Here is a 22,230-nt window from a genome sequence, read left to right as displayed (position 1 = left end):
AGTTCTGAAATTTGGCACAAACATAGAGGACAGTATGAACATTAAATACTTTTTTAAAAAGCTCCTAGACAGTTCATCTGATATTTATACCAAGCGAATAAAAAGTTAAGGACTTTGGCGGAAGCTGGTAAGGTCATTCACTGCAAAAAAACGGCTTATCATACTTAGTATTTTTGTCTGGTTTCTAGTCAAAATATCTTACAATTCTTAAATCAAGATACCTTTACTAGATAAGCCAAATGACTTAAGATATTTAGTCTTGTTTTCAAGGGGAAAAAAACTAAATTAAGTGCATTTTGCTTAAAACAAGTAAAATTATCTGCCAGAGGGGTAAGTAAAATATTCTCAATTATTTTACTTACTTGTTTTAAGCAAAATGCACTTAATTTATTTTTTTTCTGCTTGAAAACAAGAACATATATTTTTGCTCATAGCTAATGCTCAAAACTAATGAACAGTTTGACCAAAAACCACAAGACTGGACTCTTTAGTTTCAATATGGGATTCAGTATTCAATACCTAATTGTCAGCCATTTTGAGTCTTGTCATAAAATGCTTTATTTTACAATCACATAATTAAATCATTATTATCATTATTATTAAACTAAACATGTGTCTGCCATATTGATTTACTACTCAAACGACTTTAGAGATCTGCTACTAGCTTGTTTATCCAATCGGAATGAAATGACTGGAATAATTACCTAAATGACCAGATGACCTCAATTTTAATGTAAGATAAGGAAAATGAAGAGTCTCCACATGGACCTGGAAAGAGCAAAGAGAAAGCTTGAAGGAGACCTGAAATTAGCCCGAGAGTCTATCATGGACCTGGATAATGACAATCAGCAATCTGAGGAGAAACTTAAAAAGTAACTGAAACATTAAACTTTTATAAAAACTTTTATGGTTAAGGTGTGATATTATTTTAAAAACTACTTGTTGTTTAACACCCACAGGAAAGACACTGAAACAAGCGAGCTGGTCAGCAGGATTGAGGATGAACAATCTCTGGTAGCTCAACTCCAGAAGAAGATTAAGGAGCTTCAAGTACTGTTTAATATATATATATATATATATATATATATATATATATATATATATATATATATATATATATATATAATAAAAAACACTGTTAAAGGTAAAGGTAAAAGTTTAGACCAATAAGGTTTCATTAATTACTTGTCACATTGGAGGAACTGGAGGAAGAGATTGAGGCTGAGCGTGCTGCTCGTGCCAAGGTTGAGAAGCAGAGAGCTGATCTCTCCAGGGAACTTGAGGAGATCAGTGAGAGGCTTGAGGAGGCTGGAGGAGCCACTGCTGCTCAGATCGAGATGAATAAGAAGCGTGAAGCTGAATTCCAGAAGCTGCGTCGTGATCTTGAAGAGTCCACCCTCCAGCATGAAGCTACTGCTGCAGCCCTCCGTAAGAAGCAGGCAGACAGTGTGGCCGAGCTGGGAGAGCAAATCGACAACCTCCAGCGCGTCAAGCAGAAGCTTGAGAAAGAAAAGAGTGAATACAAAATGGAGATTAATGATCTCTACAGCAACATGGAGAGGAAGAGCAGGAGGCAAAGGCTGAGCTGCTGCGGGGAATGTCAAAGGCCAACAGTGAAGTTGCTCAGTGGAGAACCAAATATGAAACTGACGCCATCCAGCGCACTGAGGAGCTTGAGGGCCAAGTATGAACATCACAAGAGCTGTATACTATCACAACACAACATATCTAGAAGTCTAACAGGTCAATATATTATTGGGAGAAAGTTATCTGTTAGCATTTCCATTCATCTCGTAGCAGTTGCTTCTGTGACTCCCTGCGGAAATACGCAATTTAAAATGCCATGTGATTAAAGATTCTAGACACTTCCTGGCTGAAATCTCTTTTCTTTACTGCATTTACACTTATGCTTATCTTATCTGTCAATCTTGTTTTAATTTTAAAATGTAGTATTCCCATATTACGAACATTTTCAAACTGCTAATTGAATGATTGTAAACACACTATTGCTCTTTGTACTACAGCAATGTGATCAACAATCTACGAGACAAGAGCTGTGGTCAGTGCAATTGCTAGGTTTTCTTGTCTCCTTTATATAGTTTATATATAGTTGCATTGGGCCCCTTGTAATGGAAGACTTGGGGGTTAGTAGAAACTGTGGTGGCCCTGGGGGGGGGGGGTCGTTTTATGCATATGTGATATATTTACTAAGTGCAGCTTACATGACCAAATTCATACTTTGGGTCTAATTTGCCTCTTGCCTCTTCTCCACTACACTATCAGTTTGCATCAGGTATAAATAGACACTTTATTGCCCATAAACTGGCAGTGAACTATCATGGCATTTTTATGAGAGAAATAACATAACGATCTGACAGTCAATCGTTACTTACACAGATTTGTATATCTGCTATATTAAATGAGAAAACAAAAAATTAGATCTCAAATACGTAATTTATATTTTTTGATATTATTCCAATTTAAACTGCAAAAAAAAATAATAATTCCCTAACATATCATTAAATATTTTCATTTCCCAATGAAGACAATTAAAATCAATTACAGTCCTATGCCTATGCAGAAAGGAAATTTTCTTGTCAATTTAAATGAAAGAGTATAAATGTAAATATGTAAACATATGTAAATGTATTATATGATATATATAAAAAGTATTATATGATGATTTCTATAAAAGATAACTATATTTAAATCTATCATTTAACTTAATCCAAATGTGAACATCTTTTTGAAGTATTGTGTTGTCAAATTAATGTGATGACCATAACTGTGTTAAAGGCTGTCATATATGTTGATAACTCAGAATAGATGTAGCTTCTTACCATAAAATAAGACTCTAAAAGCTTGTCTATATATAGACTCTGCTTGGTGTGCAAAACTGACCTCAATAAAAGCATGGAGGGGAGCGTGACCAGGCTCAGAGGAGACTAGTGGCATTCCAACTTGTGGTAAGACGCTGAAGTATTTTGCATTTGATGTTGTTATTTGTGTGAGCTTGTACTAAACAAACTGATATGACAGAGGATAACGTCATTAATAAGATAATATTTTAAAATAAAATAAACATTTATATTACATCCACATTCACATAAACCATCTTTTTCTAAATGTTGTTAATGTTTAACTGAATTTCTTGGCAGGGCTCTAAAAAATTCATCTGGTCTCAAGAAGCAGAAAAGGTAGGTGGTAAATATACATTCTGTTACTGCATTAAGGATTTTGTTGAATATTAGTAGGCCTGTTGTCAAATGGATGTAGACTGATTATTGTAGATGTGCTGATATTTTGGATAAATTAGTTCTAAGTGTTTTATAATTCTCCCATAGCATATGTTAAGTGGGACTCGTGATACTTTGTACGCATAGCGTATGTGCACTGTGGTACACAGAACTGAAATAAAAATAAAAACAATTCTTAATTTGTTTAATTTGTTAATTAAAGTTTAATCTGTGTTTATTACAATGCACCAGAAAAAATGCATCTTGTGACAACAGAACTAATCAAGGACAGCATCAATTAAGGAATAATGTGTTCACATTTTCTTTTTATTATTTTAATAAGCTTTTTATTTTTTAATAGACCTGACTTACATAAGAACCAAGTTATTTCATTGATCCAAAAAGCACTACAATGTTTCTTTTTTACAAATTTTAGTGAGCCGCCACCATGAGTACAGACGCGGAGATGGCCATTTATGGCAAAGCTGCCGTTTTCCTTCGTAAGCCTGAGAAGGAGAGAATCGAGGCTCAGAACAAACCATTCGATGCCAAGAGTGCCTGCTATGTGGTTGATGTTAAAGACTTGTACGTCAAGGGAACCATCAAGAGCAAAGACGGTGCCAAAGTCACTGTTACTGTGCTTGACACAAAGGAGGTGAATTTTTAACATTCCATGAAAACTAAAACATATTTCATTTTACATGTTTTTCTGGTCTTTCTGAAATCCAATGTATGAAATTTACAGGAGAAAGTTGTTAAAGAGGATGAAGTCTTCCCAATGAATCCTCCCAAGTATGACAAGATTGAGGACATGGCCATGATGACCCATCTCAATGAACCCTCTGTGCTGTATAACCTCAAAGAGCGTTATGCCGCATGGATGATCTACGTGAGTTCTGGAGCAAAGTAAAACAGCACTGATGTTCATTTTGTCAGTTTCGTTGCAATCTGACCAGGTTTCTGCTCATTTCAGACCTACTCTGGACTGTTCTGCGCTACTGTGAATCCCTACAAGTGGCTCCCAGTGTATGATGCAGAAGTGGTGGCTGCCTACAGAGGCAAAAAGCGTATGGAGGCCCCACCTCACATCTTCTCTGTCTCTGACAACGCCTATCAGTTCATGCTGACTGGTAAGATCTGATTGAATTTAATTATATAGATTTAAATAAGAGTTGCTGTTAATAAAAGAGATTTACTGGACATTGTACACATTACAATCAACAGATAGAGAAAACCAGTCTGTCCTGATTACGTAAGTTTTTTTCATTTCCTTGACTGTGACAATAAATGAAAGTATATGTTTGGCAAATATAAAGTACACACACACACACACACACACATATATATATGGAGATGTTTGCAAAATAGAATATAAGAATATACTTCTGTATTCTTTAATAAACCAGTGGAGAATCTGGTGCTGGAAAGACTGTGAACACCAAACGTGTCATCCAGTACTTTGCCACAGTTGCAGTTCATTGTGATAAGAAGAAAGAGCAGGGCCCCAGCAAAATGCAGGTATGAGACTATGTAAAAATATAAGTGTACTTAACAATATAAGTATATTTTTCTGAAATATAGACAGTAATATATACACAATATTTAATATATTGAATTTGTGAAACTGCTGCAAAGAGTATTTAGAAATAAAACAACAAGAACAACAACGATAATAATAATGATGATGAATAATCTTTCAAACATCACAGGGCTCTCTTGAGGACCAGATTATTGCTGCCAACCCTCTGCTCGAGGCTTATGGTAATGCCAAGACTGTGAGAAATGACAACTCCTCTCGTTTTGTAAGTTCACCACTTTATATTTACATACAGTACAGTTGGTCAGTTGTGTTGAATTTTTTCTATATAGTTTTTTATGAACTGTTTTAAAAGCTGGCTTCTTTTGCACAGTAGGAACTCAAAGGTTATTTTGTTTCAAACAGGGTAAATTCATCAGAATTCACTTCGGTACATCAGGAAAACTGGCTAGTGCTGACATTGAGACATGTAGGTGGACATGATTTCATTTACCCATCCTGCACATTTGTCTTTGTCTGTCACTCTTCAGATGATTGTGACACATTTTCTCAACAGATCTGCTGGAGAAGTCTAGAGTGACATTCCAGCTTCCAGATGAGAGAGGCTACCACATCTTCTACCAGATGATGACCAACCACAAGCCTGAGCTGATTGGTAGATGCACATATTGCATTCAGTGTATCAATGCTTGATAATAACTGTTGTAAGATACTTAAAAACAACAACAACAATAATAGTAAATGCTCTGTGTGTTTTACAGAAATGACGCTCATCACCACCAACCCCTATGACTTCCCCATGTGCAGTCAGGGTCAGATCACAGTGGCAAGCATTGATGATAAAGAGGAGCTGATGGCTACTGATGTGAGTCAATGCTGTTTGAATATGAACATATTCTATATAAATATGACTGATCAACGAGCTTATTCTACTCTGTAATTTCCAGTCTGCTATTGACATTCTGGGCTTCACTGCTGAGGAGAAGATGGGCATCTACAAGTTCACTGGAGCTGTGCTCCATCATGGTAACATGAAGTTCAAGCAGAAGCAGCGTGAGGAGCAGGCTGAGCCTGATGGCACAGAGGGTGAGACTAAATAATACCAACGTTTGTCATCACACACACTGCTTTGTTTTTTTTTTTTTTTTTAGATATCCATGTTTTAGTTTTAGGGCAAGAAATGTATGGATTTATTTTTTTATATTTGTAACCTTCTAAATCACAGAGGCTGATAAAATCTCCTACCTTCTGGGTTTGAACTCTGCTGATATGCTGAAGGCTTTGTGCTACCCCAGAGTCAAGGTCGGAAATGAGTTTGTGACCAAAGGCCAGACCGTGCCACAGGTATTTAGTAACTTATTTCTAGCTTGTCCTTGTATTCAACCTGAAAATTTTCAGTCAGTCTAACTATTTACTTTAAAAAGCAAACATTTTTACTAAAATATTCACTCTGTTCTACTTACAGGTTTACAACTCTGTAAGCGCCTTGTCCAAATCTATCTATGAGAGGATGTTCTTGTGGATGGTCGTTCGTATCAACCAGATGTTGGACACAAAACAACAAAGAAATTTCTTCATTGGTGTGCTGGATATTGCTGGCTTTGAGATCTTTGATGTAAGAATGATTCTTTTATCATTTCTCATGGCAAACTGTGTCATATTCAGTAGTCAGTAAATGTTTTTTCTTCCTGCAGTTCAACAGCATGGAGCAGCTGTGCATCAACTTCACTAATGAGAAACTGCAACAGTTTTTCAACCACCACATGTTTGTGCTGGAACAAGAGGAGTACAAGAAGGAGGGCATTGTTTGGGAGTTCATTGACTTCGGGATGGACTTGGCTGCTTGCATTGAGCTCATTGAGAAGGTTTTTAACTGGTTTATGAACCTTTCAATTTCCATTTTCCATTCTCAAAAATTACTAATTTGTAGCAATAAACAACATTCTTTCATAAACAGCCCATGGGTATCTTCTCCATCCTTGAAGAGGAGTGCATGTTCCCCAAGGCTACAGACACTTCCTTCAAGAACAAGCTGTATGATCAGCATCTTGGCAAGTGCAATGCTTTCCAGAAACCAAAGCCTGCCAAAGGCAAGGCTGAGGCCCACTTCTCCCTGGTCCACTACGCTGGAACTGTGGACTACAACATTTCTGGCTGGTTGGACAAGAACAAGGATCCACTGAATGAGTCTGTTGTGCAGCTTTACCAGAAGTCTTCTGTCAAACTGCTGGCTTCTCTCTACCCACCTGTTGTTGAAGGTAATGAAAAAAAAAAATTAGTGTTAATATAAAAGTGAAAGTGACGTGTGGCCAAGTATGGTGTCCCATACTTGGAATTTGAGATCTGCATTTATCCCATCCAAGTGCACATACACAGAAATGAGTAATATGTTTATGTATATCAAGTTAAACTTATGAAATTACAATTTTGTAATTTACAATTTATGTGAACTTTGATTAAGTTACATTATATGTGTTACTCTGTCTCTTCATTTAAACAGAGAGCGGCAAGAAGGGAGGCAAGAAGAAGGGTGGTTCCATGCAGACAGTGTCTTCTCAGTTCAGAGTATGTCTTTATTTGAGACCAAGTGTGAATGATGTAATTGAAAGCAGTGATTGTACATCAGCTTGCTTGACTCAGGACATGTAAATAATATATCAACAACTGAGAGAACTGTAACTTTTCATGATTAAACAGGAGAACTTGGGCAAGCTTATGACCAACTTGAGGAGCACTCACCCACATTTTGTGCGTTGTCTGATTCCCAATGAGTCCAAGACTCCAGGTAAAGTTATTAAGGGCTTACAGGTATACTGAAATGAATGCAATATTTAATATTAATGTACATAACAAGGATGAAGTTAATTTACTATCGTTATGTTGTAAATGGTTCCCTACAGGTCTGATGGAGAACTTCCTGGTTATCCACCAGCTGAGGTGTAACGGTGTGCTGGAGGGCATCAGAATCTGCAGAAAGGGATTCCCCAGCAGAATCCTCTATGGTGACTTCAAGCAGAGGTAAATGGGAACATGTGAAAACACCAATTACTGTATGAGGCTCTTAACTAAAAAATATAAAGGATTTTGATCAATTTAACACAGATACAAGGTGCTGAATGCCAGTGTAATCCCAGAGGGGCAGTTTATTGACAACAAGAAGGCTTGTGAGAAACTCCTAGGATCCATAGATATCGATCATGACCAGTACAGATTTGGACACACAAAGGTTCATGTTCTACTTTACAGCCTTTCAAAGATTTATTAATCATGATTATTAAGCCTATACAGGTAAATCAATATCCTTTGATTTGCTGTTATGTATAAATGTAGGTGTTCTTCAAAGCTGGTCTTCTGGGTACTCTTGAGGAGATGCGTGATGAGAAACTGGCTGCTCTGGTCACAATGACTCAAGCTCTTTGCCGTGGTTACGTGATGAGGAGGGAGTTTGTGAAGATGATGGAGAGGAGGTGAGTAATGTCATAAAGAAAGAAGAAACTGTAAGAAAGAGAAAGAAAGAAATGATAACTGTGTGAATGGTAAATGATGATTATGGCATTTAATTATGAATTATTCATAGGGAGTCCATTTACACCATCCAATACAACATTCGCTCATTCATGAATGTCAAACACTGGCCATGGATGAAAGTTTACTACAAGATTAAGCCTCTGCTGAAGAGTGCTGAGACTGAGAAGGAGTTGGCAACCATGAAAGAGGACTTTACGAAATGCAAAGAAAATCTTGCCAAGGCTGAAGCCAAAAAGAAGGAGCTTGAAGAGAAGATGGTGGCACTGCTGCAAGAGAAAAATGATCTGCAGCTGCAAGTGGCTTCTGTGAGTTTTTCTAATTGAATTAACTGAGTTTTGGCTCCATTAAAAATAGCAATGTGGTTTTCAGTGATTATAGCGATCTATTTTTCTAACAGGAATCTGAGAATCTCTCAGATGCTGAGGAAAGGTGTGAGGGTCTGATCAAGAGCAAAATCCAGCTTGAAGCTAAACTCAAAGAGACAACTGAGAGACTGGAGGATGAAGAAGAAATTAATGCTGAACTGACAGCCAAGAAGAGAAAACTGGAGGATGAGTGCTCTGAGCTAAAGAAAGACATTGATGACCTGGAGCTTACCTTGGCTAAAGTGGAAAAGGAGAAACACGCCACTGAGAATAAGGTTGGATTAAGATTAGATTTAATATCTATTTAATATGTTTACATAAAATATTCATTGTTGGAAAAAATAAGCTCATTTGGAACAAAAAATCCCACAGGTCAAGAACTTGACTGAGGAAATGGCATCTCAGGATGAGAGCATTGCCAAACTTACAAAAGAGAAGAAAGCTCTCCAAGAGGCACATCAGCAGACCCTGGATGATCTTCAGGCAGAGGAGGACAAAGTCAACACCCTGACCAAATCCAAGACAAAACTTGAGCAGCAAGTTGATGATGTGAGTTCCTAATTAAACAAGTCATTAATATGTTAAATTAACAGGCTTTTTTGCCCTGAACATATTTTATATATCATTTTCCCATAGCTTGAGGGCTCCCTTGAACAAGAGAAGAAGCTCCGCATGGATCTTGAGAGAGCAAAGAGAAAGCTTGAAGGAGACCTGAAATTAGCACAAGAGTCCATCATGGACCTGGAGAATGATAAGCAGCAATCTGACGAGAAACTTAAAAAGTAATTAAAACATGAAATCTTTTATTGAAAACTTTTTTGTTGTTGTGGTATTGTTTTACAACCACTTATCATTGAATACCCACAGGAAAGACTTTGAAACAAGCCAGCTGCTCAGCAAGATTGAAGATGAACAATCTCTGGGTGCTCAACTCCAGAAGAAGATCAAGGAGCTTCAGGTATTTCTTAAATTTTTTTCGTTAATATATATATATATATATATATATATATATATTGTTAAAGCTAAAGGTGACATAAAAATTAGTAAGATTTCATTGATTACTTGCCACTGTAGGCTCGCATTGAGGAACTGGAGGAAGAGATTGAGGCTGAGCGTGCTGCTCGTGCCAAGGTTGAGAAGCAGAGAGCTGATCTCTCCAGGGAACTTGAGGAGATCAGTGAGAGGCTTGAGGAGGCTGGAGGAGCCACTGCTGCTCAGATCGAGATGAATAAGAAGCGTGAAGCTGAATTCCAGAGGCTGCGTCGTGATCTTGAAGAGTCCACCCTCCAGCATGAAGCTACTGCTGCAGCCCTCCGTAAGAAGCAGGCAGACAGTGTGGCCGAGCTGGGAGAGCAAATCGACAACCTCCAGCGCGTCAAGCAGAAGCTTGAGAAAGAAAAGAGTGAATACAAAATGGAGATTGATGATCTCTCCAGCAACATGGAGGCTGTTGCCAAAGCAAAGGTTGGCAATTTAATGTGTAAAATATATAAAACATGTCTTGACGTTTTTCAGACATCTAATAACTTCTGTATTTGCAGGCTAATCTTGAGAAAATGTGTCGCACCCTTGAGGACCAACTTAGTGAAATTAAGTCCAAGAATGATGAGAACATTCGCCAGATAAATGACCTCAGTGCTCAAAGAGCAAGACTTCAAACTGAAAATGGTAAAGCAGACAATCATGATGCAATTAAAACTACTTCAGTAGTAATTGAGTATGGTTTATCAAGATTATTTAGCACTGAATATCTGACAAAGTCTTATTAGAGCAAGCTCACATATTTAAATTTTGCTTTCAAAGAGTTTGTTTATATATTAACTAAAAGAGATATTGCACAGTCTGACAGTGAATCTAAATCTAAACAGGTGAGTTTGGCCGTCAGCTGGAGGAGAAGGAGGCTCTGGTTTCTCAGCTCACCAGAGGCAAACAAGCTTTCACTCAGCAAATTGAGGAGATTAAGAGGCAGATTGAAGAGGAGGTTAAGGTAATACAGCACGATCAGTACAAAGACATATTTTCCACTTACTATATAACAAAGCTAATATTATGTGTATTTGTCTCCTAGGCTAAGAATGCACTGGCCCATGCTGTGCAATCAGCCCGTCATGACTGCGACCTGCTCCGTGAGCAGTTTGAGGAAGAGCAGGAGGCAAAGGCTGAGCTGCAGCGGGGAATGTCAAAGGCCAATAGTGAAGTTGCTCAGTGGAGAACCAAATATGAAACTGATGCCATCCAGCGCACTGAGGAGCTTGAAGAGTCCAAGTACATAGATTACTGAATAATATTCCTGATTCTCACAGCTATTTCGTAGCTTTGAATACAATGCAATGTGTAATGCTTAACAGGAAGAAGCTGGCTCAGCGCCTTCAAGAGGCAGAGGAACAAATTGAGGCTGTGAACTCTAAATGTGCATCTCTGGAGAAGACTAAACAGAGACTCCAGGGTGAGGTGGAGGACCTCATGATTGATGTGGAGAGAGCCAACTCTTTGGCTGCCAACCTTGACAAGAAGCAGAGGAACTTTGACAAGGTACAGTTTCTCTTTTAAAATAGGCTGCAATGGGCTTTGTTGAACATGTCACAAATGAAACCTACCCCAAAATATTTTCATCAAAGGTCCTGGCAGAATGGAAGCAGAAATATGAAGAAGGTCAGGCAGAGCTGGAAGGAGCCCAGAAAGAGGCTCGTTCACTCAGCACTGAGCTGTTCAAGATGAAGAACTCCTATGAGGAGTCTCTGGATCAGCTGGAGACCCTCAAGAGAGAGAACAAGAATCTGCAGCGTAAGAATGAAACATTGTGAAGTAAACATATATGATTACTGAATGTTCATAATGACACAGATTATATTTTTCCTTTGTACAGAGGAGATTTCAGATCTGACAGAGCAGTTAGGTGAGACTGGTAAGAGCATCCATGAGCTGGAAAAGGCCAAGAAACAAGTGGAGACTGAGAAGGCAGAGATTCAGACCGCCCTGGAGGAGGCTGAAGTGAGTATCTGGAGATTAACTGTAATTCTTGCTAAAACCATTATACTGTGTTGTTCATTCTGAAATGTAAATGTTGTTTTTATTATCAATAGGGCACTCTGGAGCACGAGGAGTCCAAGATTCTTCGTGTCCAGCTTGAGCTAAACCAGGTCAAAGGTGAGGTTGACAGGAAGCTTGCAGAGAAGGATGAGGAGATGGAGCAGATCAAGAGGAACAGCCAGAGAGTCACTGAATCCATGCAGAGCACTCTGGACTCTGAGGTCAGGAGCAGGAATGATGCCCTGAGAATCAAGAAGAAGATGGAGGGAGACCTTAATGAGATGGAGATTCAGCTGAGCCACGCAAATCGCCAGGCTGCTGAGGCCCAGAAACAGCTCAGGAACGTTCAGGGACAACTCAAGGTAAGTGACTTCTCTTAGACTTTAAGTTGCATTTATATGTTTGTATAATCTAACCTTTGTTTAGAAAAGACCAACAGATAGCACACTGCAAGCTTATTGTAAAGCTATTGTTATGTTCAGGATGCCCAACTTCACCTTGATGATGCTCTGAGAGGACAGGAAGACATGAAGGAGCAGGTGGCCATGGTGGAGCGCAGAAACACCCTGATGCAAGCTGAGATTGAGGAGCTGAGAGCTGCTCTGGAGCAGACAGAGAGAGGCCGCAAAGTGGCTGAACAAGAGCTGGTGGACGCCAGTGAGCGTGTCGGACTGTTGCACTCTCAGGTAAGGGCATATTGTTTTTACAGTTAAATTAAGGATATTGAGAGCATCATTTAAAATATTAATGTTGTTGCTTTTCATGTTGCAGAACACAAGTCTCCTGAACACCAAGAAGAAGCTTGAGGCTGACCTTGTTCAGATCCAGAGTGAAGTTGACGACACTGTTCAGGAAGCCAGGAATGCAGAGGAGAAGGCCAAGAAGGCCATCACTGATGTGAGAAACAGTAGTTCCCAAATGATTCACAAGACATGTGTCCTGAAAAATGTGTATCTAATGAATTTCTGTATTTGTGCAAAAGGCTGCAATGATGGCAGAAGAGCTGAAGAAGGAGCAGGACACCAGTGCTCACCTTGAGAGGATGAAGAAGAATCTGGAGGTTACAGTGAAGGACCTGCAGCACCGTCTGGATGAGGCTGAGAATCTGGCCATGAAGGGAGGAAAGAAACAACTCCAGAAACTGGAGAGTAGGGTAAAAAAATTTTTTTTAAATTTCATATAAAATATAATTTTAGGATAAAATCTCAGATGTTGCTTAGACTTATTCCTAAAATTAAAGCACCATCTCCACTTCCAAAAGTAGTTAACAGGCAATAACTACTAGGGTGTACACTTGTCTGAAAACTTTTATGTGCTATCAAAGGTCCGTGAGCTTGAAGCTGAAATTGAAGCAGAACAGAGACGTGGAATCGATGCTGTTAAGGGTGTCCGTAAATATGAGAGGAGAGTGAAAGAGCTGTCTTATCAGGTATGATCATACCCGACCAATTCCACAGATTTATCCACACAAATCTTTGAAATATTTTTCATTGTTTGTAGACTGAGGAGGATAAGAAGAACATCAACAGACTTCAGGATCTGGTTGATAAGCTGCAGCTGAAGGTCAAAGCCTACAAAAGACAGGCTGAGGAGGCGGTATGTTAAATTTGTTTGAACATTTTGACACATTTGATTATTAATTAGTTATTTATTTACTGGTGCGATATCACTGATGTTCCACTGATTAGTTAACAAACATGGTCAAATTGGTACTCTTTAGGAGGAGCAAGCCAACTCTCACATGTCCAAGTTGAGGAAGGTGCAGCATGAGCTGGAGGAGGCTGAGGAGCGTGCTGACATTGCTGAGTCTCAAGTCAACAAACTCAGAGCCAAGAGCCGAGATGCTGGAAAGGTCAGTTGCATTAAAGCAGAGTATGAACTCAGTACAGTAAATGATTTCTTGCACTTACTGAGAAGAAACATACAGTATTCGGCTTATGTACTTATTATTTACATGACTTCTTTATGTCCTTTTTTTTCTGTCTCAGGCCAAAGAAGAGTGAAACCCTCAAACCTGATGGAAGCCTCTACTGAAGTCATATAATATGATTGTTCTGTAGATTTACATTTAATATTCCTTTTGAAATAAATCTTTTCTCACTAGAAATTTGTTTTGGAGTGATCTTTAAAGGATATTTATTTACAAATAAATTAATTTAAAAAATGACTATCATTTAAATACTAAAATATTCTAAAGTTCTAATACACATTATAGCTGTGTCAAGAATGAAAAAAGGTTGTTCAAAGGTTCCCTCCACTCATGCTAGAAAAATAGTAAGTTAAATTACAAGTTGGTTATTTAGTGGAATTTAGCTGCCAAAAGGGTCAGAGGTTCAAAGAATATGAGAGTTATGGGTTTGGTTCTCCAAAAAAAAAAAAAAAAAAGCCATGAAATGGATAAAACGTACAGACTATACATTGAATGTAATGTGTGTTGCTTTGGATAAAAGTGTCTGCCAAATGTAGGCTATAAATGTAAATGTTCAGGTGGAAATTCTGCCACGATACCACGATTTCAAAAAAACAAAATGGAGTAGTTGAATTAATATCTTGGAGGGCACAATAGTGCACCCTTCTGATTAAAGGGATAGTTCACCCAAAAATAAAAATTTGATGTTTATCTGCTTACCCCTGTAACATGGAGTCAGAGACGTTTGGATCCAATTGCAGTATTTATTAAAGAATGGTCAGATAGGCAGAATTCAGGTAAGAGCGTCAAGTGGGATATCCAGAATCAATAACAAAAAGAGGCGGCAGAGTATCACAGGCGGTATATACAACCCAAAGTCAGACACGGAAAGAACAAACACTAGGGAAATGCTCGGAAATGCTAGACGGGGCTTAACAAGACTTCACAATTATTGAGAGTACAGTACACAGTATATATAGGGAAGTGGTAATGGTGAACACCTGGTGGTGATTAGCCCTAAGCACGGGTGGAGTGCCCTCTACTGGAGTTCATGGGCACTCCAGCTGACGATCGTGACAACCCCAGTGCATCTAAGATGTAGGGTACTTTGTTTCTTCAGTAGAACACAAACCAATATTTTTTACTCAAACCGTTGCAAACCGTCTTATAATGTAAGTGGATTGGAATCAAGGCTATAATAAACCCTGTGGCTCGTGACGATACACTGATGTGTAAAGACACAAAACGATCGGTCTGTGCAAGAAACTGAACAGTATTTACATCATTTTTTACCTATGAATTAACACAATGTCCAAACTGTTAGAACTCTCCTGAGCGCGTTCTCAGCAGCAGGCATGAGGCTTCTTCTTCTTCTTGCTTTATGAAGGATCACAGACTTATCTCTCAAATGGACCATTGACACTGCCTACAATCTCAATTAGGAATGTCAATGGTCCAAAAGAAGAAAATAATAATAATAATAATAATAATAATAATAATAAAGTATACATATAACAGTGTAGATATAAAATTGTACATCATCAATAGTACAAATTATAAAAATGGTAGAAAATCAATATCTTCATTAACTCCTGGGAAATAAGTCACCTAGAACATATGACTTGGACTACATATGAATAGTCCACGCTGGACTATTCAGTGCACTACACATACATTCAATGCACTATTGATGATGTACAATTTTATATCTACACTGTTATAAGAACAGTTGTTTTTCATTAGAATATATTAGGGCTGAGCAAATTAACGTGTTATTATCGCGCATTAATGTAGGTTTTTTTTATATTACGAAAGTCCTTTGCTCTCTGGCTCTGAATACACATAGGCCTACAGACACATCATGGGTCACAGAAGGGAATGCTCCCAACCAAATTATTTAGGCTAAAGCCACTTTGCCACTGTTTCCGCGGACGACAAGCAATAGACCGGAAGTCATTAATTTCTAATGGAAAGTAGTGCGGGAGCTGCGTGGAGTTCCCATCATAAGCATATGCGGAAAATTCCAACACTATTTCTGTGAACTGGTGCTTTTAATTTGATTTGTGCGATGCATTCATACATTAATTATATTCAATAAAATTATTCATTTTACCATGGTGAATATGCAGAGGTAACGGTTGCTGCACGACCAGTTTGAAAGTTGTTCAGAAATAGTGTTTAAAGAATAATGCTAAAGTGAACAAAACATCTCTGTTACGTATGTAACCACGGTTCCATAAATAGGGAACGAGATGTTTCGGTGACGTCACTGTATGGGAACACCCTTTGGTGTGACGAATGTCTGAAGCCCTGTACCATCCAGCCAATCAAATTGGCCAAATAGCACTTGGCACTGCCCTACACATGCATAAGCACGCTATTTCGCTCAGACTTCATGATACTAAGTAAACGCTATCAAGGTACGGAACGGCACAAACTGCAGCATCTCCTTCCCTATTCAGGGATGTTCCCTTTCATAGGTCACTTTGATGCTGCGGTGAAGTCACCATATGGGAACCCTATACCATCATGCCTGACGTACCTTAGATAGCTGGGATCCGAGGAAAGCATCTGCTCAAGCAGAAAGAACCTGGTAGCCAGAAGCAGTCCTCGCATCCTGGCTGTAAAACTTGAAAAAAGTGCTCGGTGAGGACCATCCTGCCGCAGCACAAATATCGACCATAGAAGATCCACTAAGGAAGGCTTGCGATGAAGCCACTGCACTAGAATTCCTAAGTGTGAAGCAAACCCGAGCGCCTCATATGCTAAGTATATAGCCTCTGCTAGCCAATGGGACATGCATTGCTTTGTGACAGCACAACATTATTTTGCTCAAAAAACAGAAGAACAGCTGGTCGGACTCACATCATTGGGCTGTGCGATCAACATAGATCGTCAGCGTCCTACAGGACAAGGCTTAAATCTCCTAACCCCACCTCGGTGGGGAAGAAAGCCTCCAGGACCACCTGCTGGAAGCGAAAAAGGATTTGAAGCTACATTAGGGACATAGTCAGGCCTTGGTCACAGCTAGTGTTGTCACGGTACCAAAATTTCAGTATTCGGTAGAGCTGTAATCAGGCCTTAAATGTTAGGCCTGACAGGGCCCGAGCCCGACAAGTACATTTTGATTGACAGCCTGTTAAAAGCCCGAACCCGTTTACAGCCCGACATTATTCAAATGTGCACACGCACGCACACCGCTCTTTTGCCTTTTGTCAAGAATGAGTCATTTATACATGTTTTAACATCATTTATTAATGACTAACGTAGGCTATAGGTCACTTAGAAGTTGGAACAAAGAAATAAAACAAGTAGTAAAACACTTAGCCTATAAACAGGCCAACGCACCAATAAAATTAGTCTTTCCTAACAAATTAAATTAAGATAAATTCTAAATTAAGATTGGCAATAACGAAATTAAAATAAATGCTCCGTGGGATTTGCTTCGCACTTCTCTCCACAATTCGGCCTCAACGCGATGGTGAATAGTATCTGAAATTTAATAAAAGAATAATGCCAACATTAGCCTATATACTCTGTCTAAATTATGCATTTAAGACTCAATTAATATTTAGTTATAATTTGAAAAACCTTACTCACCAAGATTAGGCCTACATGTTTTTGTGGAGGAAAATGATTGAATCCACTGTTGATGTTTTCAGCACGGTCCTGCGCTCACTGATGGTGCGTCCAGCAGCACTGAACACCCTTTTACTGCTGCTGCTACTGGCCGGGATGCAAAGTAATGATCTGGCTAATTTTGCAAGTTTTGGGTAGGATGTTTTGTTGATCTTCCACCAGCCAAGAACATCCATTTCATCCATGACAGCCATTTCAATGTAGTGAGTGACCTCGTCATCTTCTCGGTCAGCTTGCTGTACATATTCCCACTCCGCAAAATTTGCTCTTTTTGCAGGAGGAGGAGGAGTGGGTTAGACTCCTGAGAGCTCTGGGTCTCGTATCTCCACATCTAGTGCACCTGCAGCCATGGATTGGAGAAGAGTGTGGGCATGAGCATGTACAGCAGTCCTGTCTGAGTGTGACAACATTCTCAGTTGGTTAAATTTTGTCCAGAGGAATGTTGCGATCTTGTAGAGGTCCTGTATTATCACTTTACGCGCGAGCCAGTCTGCCTGCCGTTTACGCATGACAGTTTGCTGAGGGGAGTGTAGGGCATTGGGCTGACAGTGGCGTTTCAGTTTCTCACACCAGAGACAGACAAGATTAAGTGTTGGATACTTGTCTCCCTCAAGCTCCCGCTGTGCTTCATAGAACGGGTTCAGAAAGTCTATCAAAAAGCTCAGTGTGTCCGGTGCTATTTTTTCAATACGCGCACTCTCCCCTCGTGCCTCCAGCTTTTCACGGAGCTCATGATAACTTCCCTGTATAGAAGTTAGTGTGAGGTACACCCTACTGAACTGTGAGTCTCCCATTTGCAGCAATGTTGTTGACAGATGCGCAGCCAACCCTGACTGTTTAACGTACCTCACTAATGATTTAGCAGCAAAAATGGTATCTCCCATGTCCGGAGCACCGTTGGCTTTGGATAACTCTGCGATGTCGAGTCCATGGCGCAGTACCGTATTAATGACATGGTCAATGCAGTCCAATCTCTGGTATGGCCGCAGAGCTAATTTAATGTTTGCCCCCTTATCAGTGACCCATACAATTTTGCTGAGAGAGGAAGCGTCAATGCCAAACTTTGTCACCAGTAGTATTCAATATCTCCCATCTGATATTTTCTCCTGTCTTTGCCTCTTCCAAAGGGAAAATTGTAGTTGTCAGGGTTTTATTCACCAGTTCCATATCTTCACTTACGAAATGGCATGTGATTGTCAAATAAAAAAATTCCGATATTCCTCTGTCCACATGTCTGTGGTCATTACGACTGTGCCATCCTTCAACAAAGTCTTACGTTTCTGTACTAAAGCTTCCCTCTTTTCTTCTGCCATGTCAGTGCACCTCTTTGCAATTGTAACATGGCAGGGAATAATATAGTTTACGGGAACCTTCCCAAACACGGCCCGACATTAATTAGTTCATGCGCAAGCTCTTCAAACCCCTCGCCATTTACGATATATATATCGGGTCACGTCGGGTTCGGGCAAAGATCTTCAGCTCTAGTGTTCGGTACTGATACCAGTGAAAATCCACAGTTCTCGGTACCAATTTCAGTACCAAAGCAAAACTTAAAAATATGCTAATAAAAAAAAACACACTTTTTATCACTAAAAATAAAACCAATGCCATTCTTTATACTTATTTACAATTGTATTTAAAGTTTTTCTACAAGTAATATAATTATGAAAAACAGTAAACAAGTTTCACCCAAATTTAATTTGTCTTTTAATTAATGAAATTTAAACACATTTTATTTTTTGGTAAATAAAGGGGATTTGATATTAAAATTAAAACATGGAAGAAATATTGTGTGATTTATTTCTTTAAAAAAAGAAAGTTTTATTAATTTTTTTCAACAGTAGTAGCAGTATCACATACATTTTACTAAATAATAGTAATATATCTAGCACAATGCCTTTATGTAAAAATGAACTTTTATTTTGCAAACCTCTATGCACACCTTGGCAATATAATCGCCATTGGCTATTAAAATTTTTAGTTTACCCGCCAGACTGATATCCTATTTTACACACACACACACACACACACACACACACACACACACACACACACACACACACACACACACACACACACACACTTGATCACAATCTATGATTCCAATCAGCTTATCTTTGTAAAATGGCACAGCTTCTTAATTCTTAGCTTCTTAATCAGTTAGTCAAGCATTATATTATGGTATAAAGCACTATTTAATGATAGAACTAAAACTTGATAACCATGTATGAATGCATATTTGTCATTTTAACTAAACTTAAGACTGGTGGTGATGCTTAAGATATTTTTGGTCATTGAGGGTTTCTGTAAAAAAAAATAGTAATAGATCATATTCATTATTATTAAAAGATAATACTACTACTAATTCTACTACCATACTAACAATATTCCGTTAGCAATAACAATTCCGGTCTGTCAAACCGTATTCTGAAAAACTGCTGGAATTAGTCAAATCGGAGGAAAAAGCATACAAAGTGGTTCTGGGCCATTTGTGGGCCAGAGCGGCCAGTCCCAGGGGCAATGGTAGGGGATAGAGAGAAACATAGCATACAATACGCAGTCGTGCTCGATTCAAATAACTCCACTTCCGCCTCTCCAAATGCTCGCCATATATAGCTCACCATTTGGGGGTGCAACCTCCATTCCCGAGGGAGCAAATCCGCTCTGAAGTTCAAGTGTCCAGAGACGTGAACCTCTCAGATTGACAGAAATCTGTTCTGAGACCATAGCAGGATGTTCCTCACCAGCCTGCAAAGGGGGCGAGAGCGTAACCCTCCTTGGTGATTCAAATACAACACAACCGCTGTGTTGTCCATCCTGATTAACACATCATTCAGCAGTCTTGAAAAAAATTGGAGAGCTAGAAGACCACCAGCAGCTCCAATCAGTTTATGTGCCACACTCGCTGTGCCTCCATCCAAGTCCCATGGGCTGGGCGCCCTTGACAAACACCCCCCCCCCCCCCCCCCCCAACTTGTCAATGACGTCTATTGTCGTGAAAGTCTTGTGGCAAAAACAGACCCCTAATTGAACTCCTTTCCGAAGAAATTTGGCCTACATCCAAGTATTTATTGTCAGAACACACCTCTGTGTCAGGGTGAAATCCTTTGGCTTTTTATCCACCACTGAAATAGATGCATGTGAAGTAAGCCTAGACGGTGGATGGGGACAATCTTGTCCTCATTGCGCGAGAGTCCAGATCTATCCCCAAAAAGTTTATCCGCTTGGAGGGCATCAGAACACTCTTTGGAGATTCATTAAAAAGCTTGAAAGTGTATTAGTAAAAGACACACTAGTTGAGTGGAGGCCCAAGGAACCAAGGTCTAACCAACTCGAAGAAAGGGAACGAAGCTGAGCGCTTAACCCTTACCATCAGCATTTCAGAAAGTGCTTAGAGTCTTGCATGCACACTTACCACTTGTGTGGATTTCAGAAAGTGCGCAAAGTGCTAGCGTGCACACTTACGTGGATTTTAGAAAGTACACATAGCCTACATTATCATTTGTACTTTAATGCGTAAACCCAGGCTGCTTAGATAATTCAGCATGAGATCTCAATGACAGCGTGCTTGAGTCTGTGAATGTGCTATTATCAGCCAATCATCTAGGTAATATAGCACACGAACGCCCTTGAGCGTGGGGCCAGAACTGTGTCCATGCATTTTGTGACAGTCCATGGAGCCGGAGCTAAACTGAAGGGAAGAACATGGAATTGACAAGCGTTGCCCTCTAAAGCGAATCTGAGGAACTTCCTGTGTCTCTTGATGATCTGAATATGAAAGTATGCATCCTTCAGATCGATTGTGACAAACCAATCATTTGGTTGAATCTGAGACAGTTGAATAAATGAATAAATGTAAATGGTACAAGACTTCAGACATTCGTAACACCAAATGGTGTTCCCATCCGGTGATGTCACCGCAGCATCGAAGTGACCTATGAAAGGGAACATTGGTAATTCTAACTTTACGCTCACAGTTTTTAATAGAATGCATCATCCTGTCAGGCAGTCGCATTTTCAGAAATTTCAGATCCGATTTGAGATTCGGATGCGTTCAAATATTTGACCTTCTGCGCCTAGACCAGTGGTTTTCAACCTGTGGGCCGCGGGTTGCAGGTGGGCCACCAATTACTATTAAAATAAATAATAATATTGATAATATATGTAAAAATGTCTAAGTCATAATATAATAACATAATTTCATATATATAAATAACAAAAAATAAATATTAAACTGTAACTATGCTTCCACTATTCGAGCTCGCTTGTTGGTTTAAGAATAAACCACCAATTTATTTTATTGCATATGCTACAGAACAACAAATTCAAACATTCATAAATGGTTGTCAACAAGGTCAACATAAATAGCTGTCAACACGTTCCCTCCTGACTGCTTGCTCCACTGACTGTCTACCCGCTGCCAAGCTCTGCCTGGATCTGATTTTACCATTTTGCTGAGCGGTGCCAGCCCGAGTTATTTTCTGTTCATTGCCAGTTTATTCTAGGGCTGTGCGATTAATAGAAATCGTCATAAAATCACGATTTGGGTTAATAATTTAGTACTCAGAAGCTAGATTGTTAACTGTATTTATTGAATGAACTAGGGCTGTGCGATATGGACAAAAAAAAAAACCTATCGCGATTTAGATTTTAATCACAATTTCGGATAAATTTGAAACATATTTCCAAAAGAAAACCAATTAGAGCTTTATCAAAAAGTTGCAACGTCTCTAGAACAGACATAAGTCAAAATAATCACTGTAGTAAAGGTGTAACAAAATTTCTAGACTTATGTCAAAAAATAAATTATATATCCTGTATATATAAATATATTATATCCTGTGTCCACTTTTTTTCTTTTTTGCCATGCATTGTTCATAGAGCTCATTAATTGTAGCTGTGCCTCAGGTGTTGAAATAGATTTGTTATACATTATACAGGTTCACTCGTAGGCCTAACGTTACTCCGTTTGTAGTGCGTATACAG

General features: G+C 39.1%; 2 protein-coding genes across 2 annotated transcripts; both read left to right on the top strand.

Annotated features, from left to right (window-relative positions):
• The first annotated feature begins 747 nt into the window (after positions 1 to 747).
• On the top strand, positions 748 to 2,076 carry LOC132135226 (myosin-6-like). Its single transcript, XM_059547182.1, has 5 exons — positions 748 to 872; positions 960 to 1,050; positions 1,145 to 1,156; positions 1,200 to 1,684; positions 2,025 to 2,076. The coding sequence occupies exons 1-5, from the start codon at positions 748 to 750 to the stop codon at positions 2,074 to 2,076; spliced, it is 765 nt and encodes a 254-aa protein (XP_059403165.1).
• Positions 2,077 to 3,676: 1,600 nt separating this feature from the next.
• Positions 3,677 to 13,803, top strand: LOC132139655 (myosin heavy chain, fast skeletal muscle-like). The gene is made up of 39 exons (XM_059548171.1): positions 3,677 to 3,891; positions 3,982 to 4,125; positions 4,210 to 4,366; positions 4,461 to 4,488; positions 4,643 to 4,754; positions 4,946 to 5,038; positions 5,179 to 5,242; positions 5,330 to 5,428; positions 5,535 to 5,638; positions 5,721 to 5,859; positions 5,999 to 6,117; positions 6,239 to 6,388; positions 6,468 to 6,638; positions 6,731 to 7,051; positions 7,276 to 7,338; positions 7,471 to 7,558; positions 7,674 to 7,791; positions 7,876 to 7,999; positions 8,104 to 8,240; positions 8,351 to 8,606; positions 8,699 to 8,941; positions 9,039 to 9,215; positions 9,303 to 9,448; positions 9,534 to 9,624; positions 9,741 to 10,130; positions 10,208 to 10,334; positions 10,535 to 10,653; positions 10,735 to 10,931; positions 11,015 to 11,198; positions 11,285 to 11,450; positions 11,533 to 11,657; positions 11,750 to 12,058; positions 12,179 to 12,382; positions 12,468 to 12,593; positions 12,679 to 12,849; positions 13,021 to 13,125; positions 13,197 to 13,292; positions 13,417 to 13,548; positions 13,685 to 13,803. The coding sequence occupies exons 1-39, from the start codon at positions 3,685 to 3,687 to the stop codon at positions 13,697 to 13,699; spliced, it is 5,817 nt and encodes a 1,938-aa protein (XP_059404154.1). The 5' UTR covers positions 3,677 to 3,684; the 3' UTR covers positions 13,700 to 13,803.
• Positions 13,804 to 22,230: the final 8,427 nt, after the last annotated feature.

Source organism: Carassius carassius, chromosome 4, assembly GCF_963082965.1.
Source record: "Carassius carassius chromosome 4, fCarCar2.1, whole genome shotgun sequence".
NCBI lineage: Eukaryota > Metazoa > Chordata > Actinopteri > Cypriniformes > Cyprinidae > Carassius > Carassius carassius.
The sequence above is the reverse complement of the archived record's forward strand: the minus strand, read 5'-3'. Positions and strand labels throughout refer to the sequence as shown.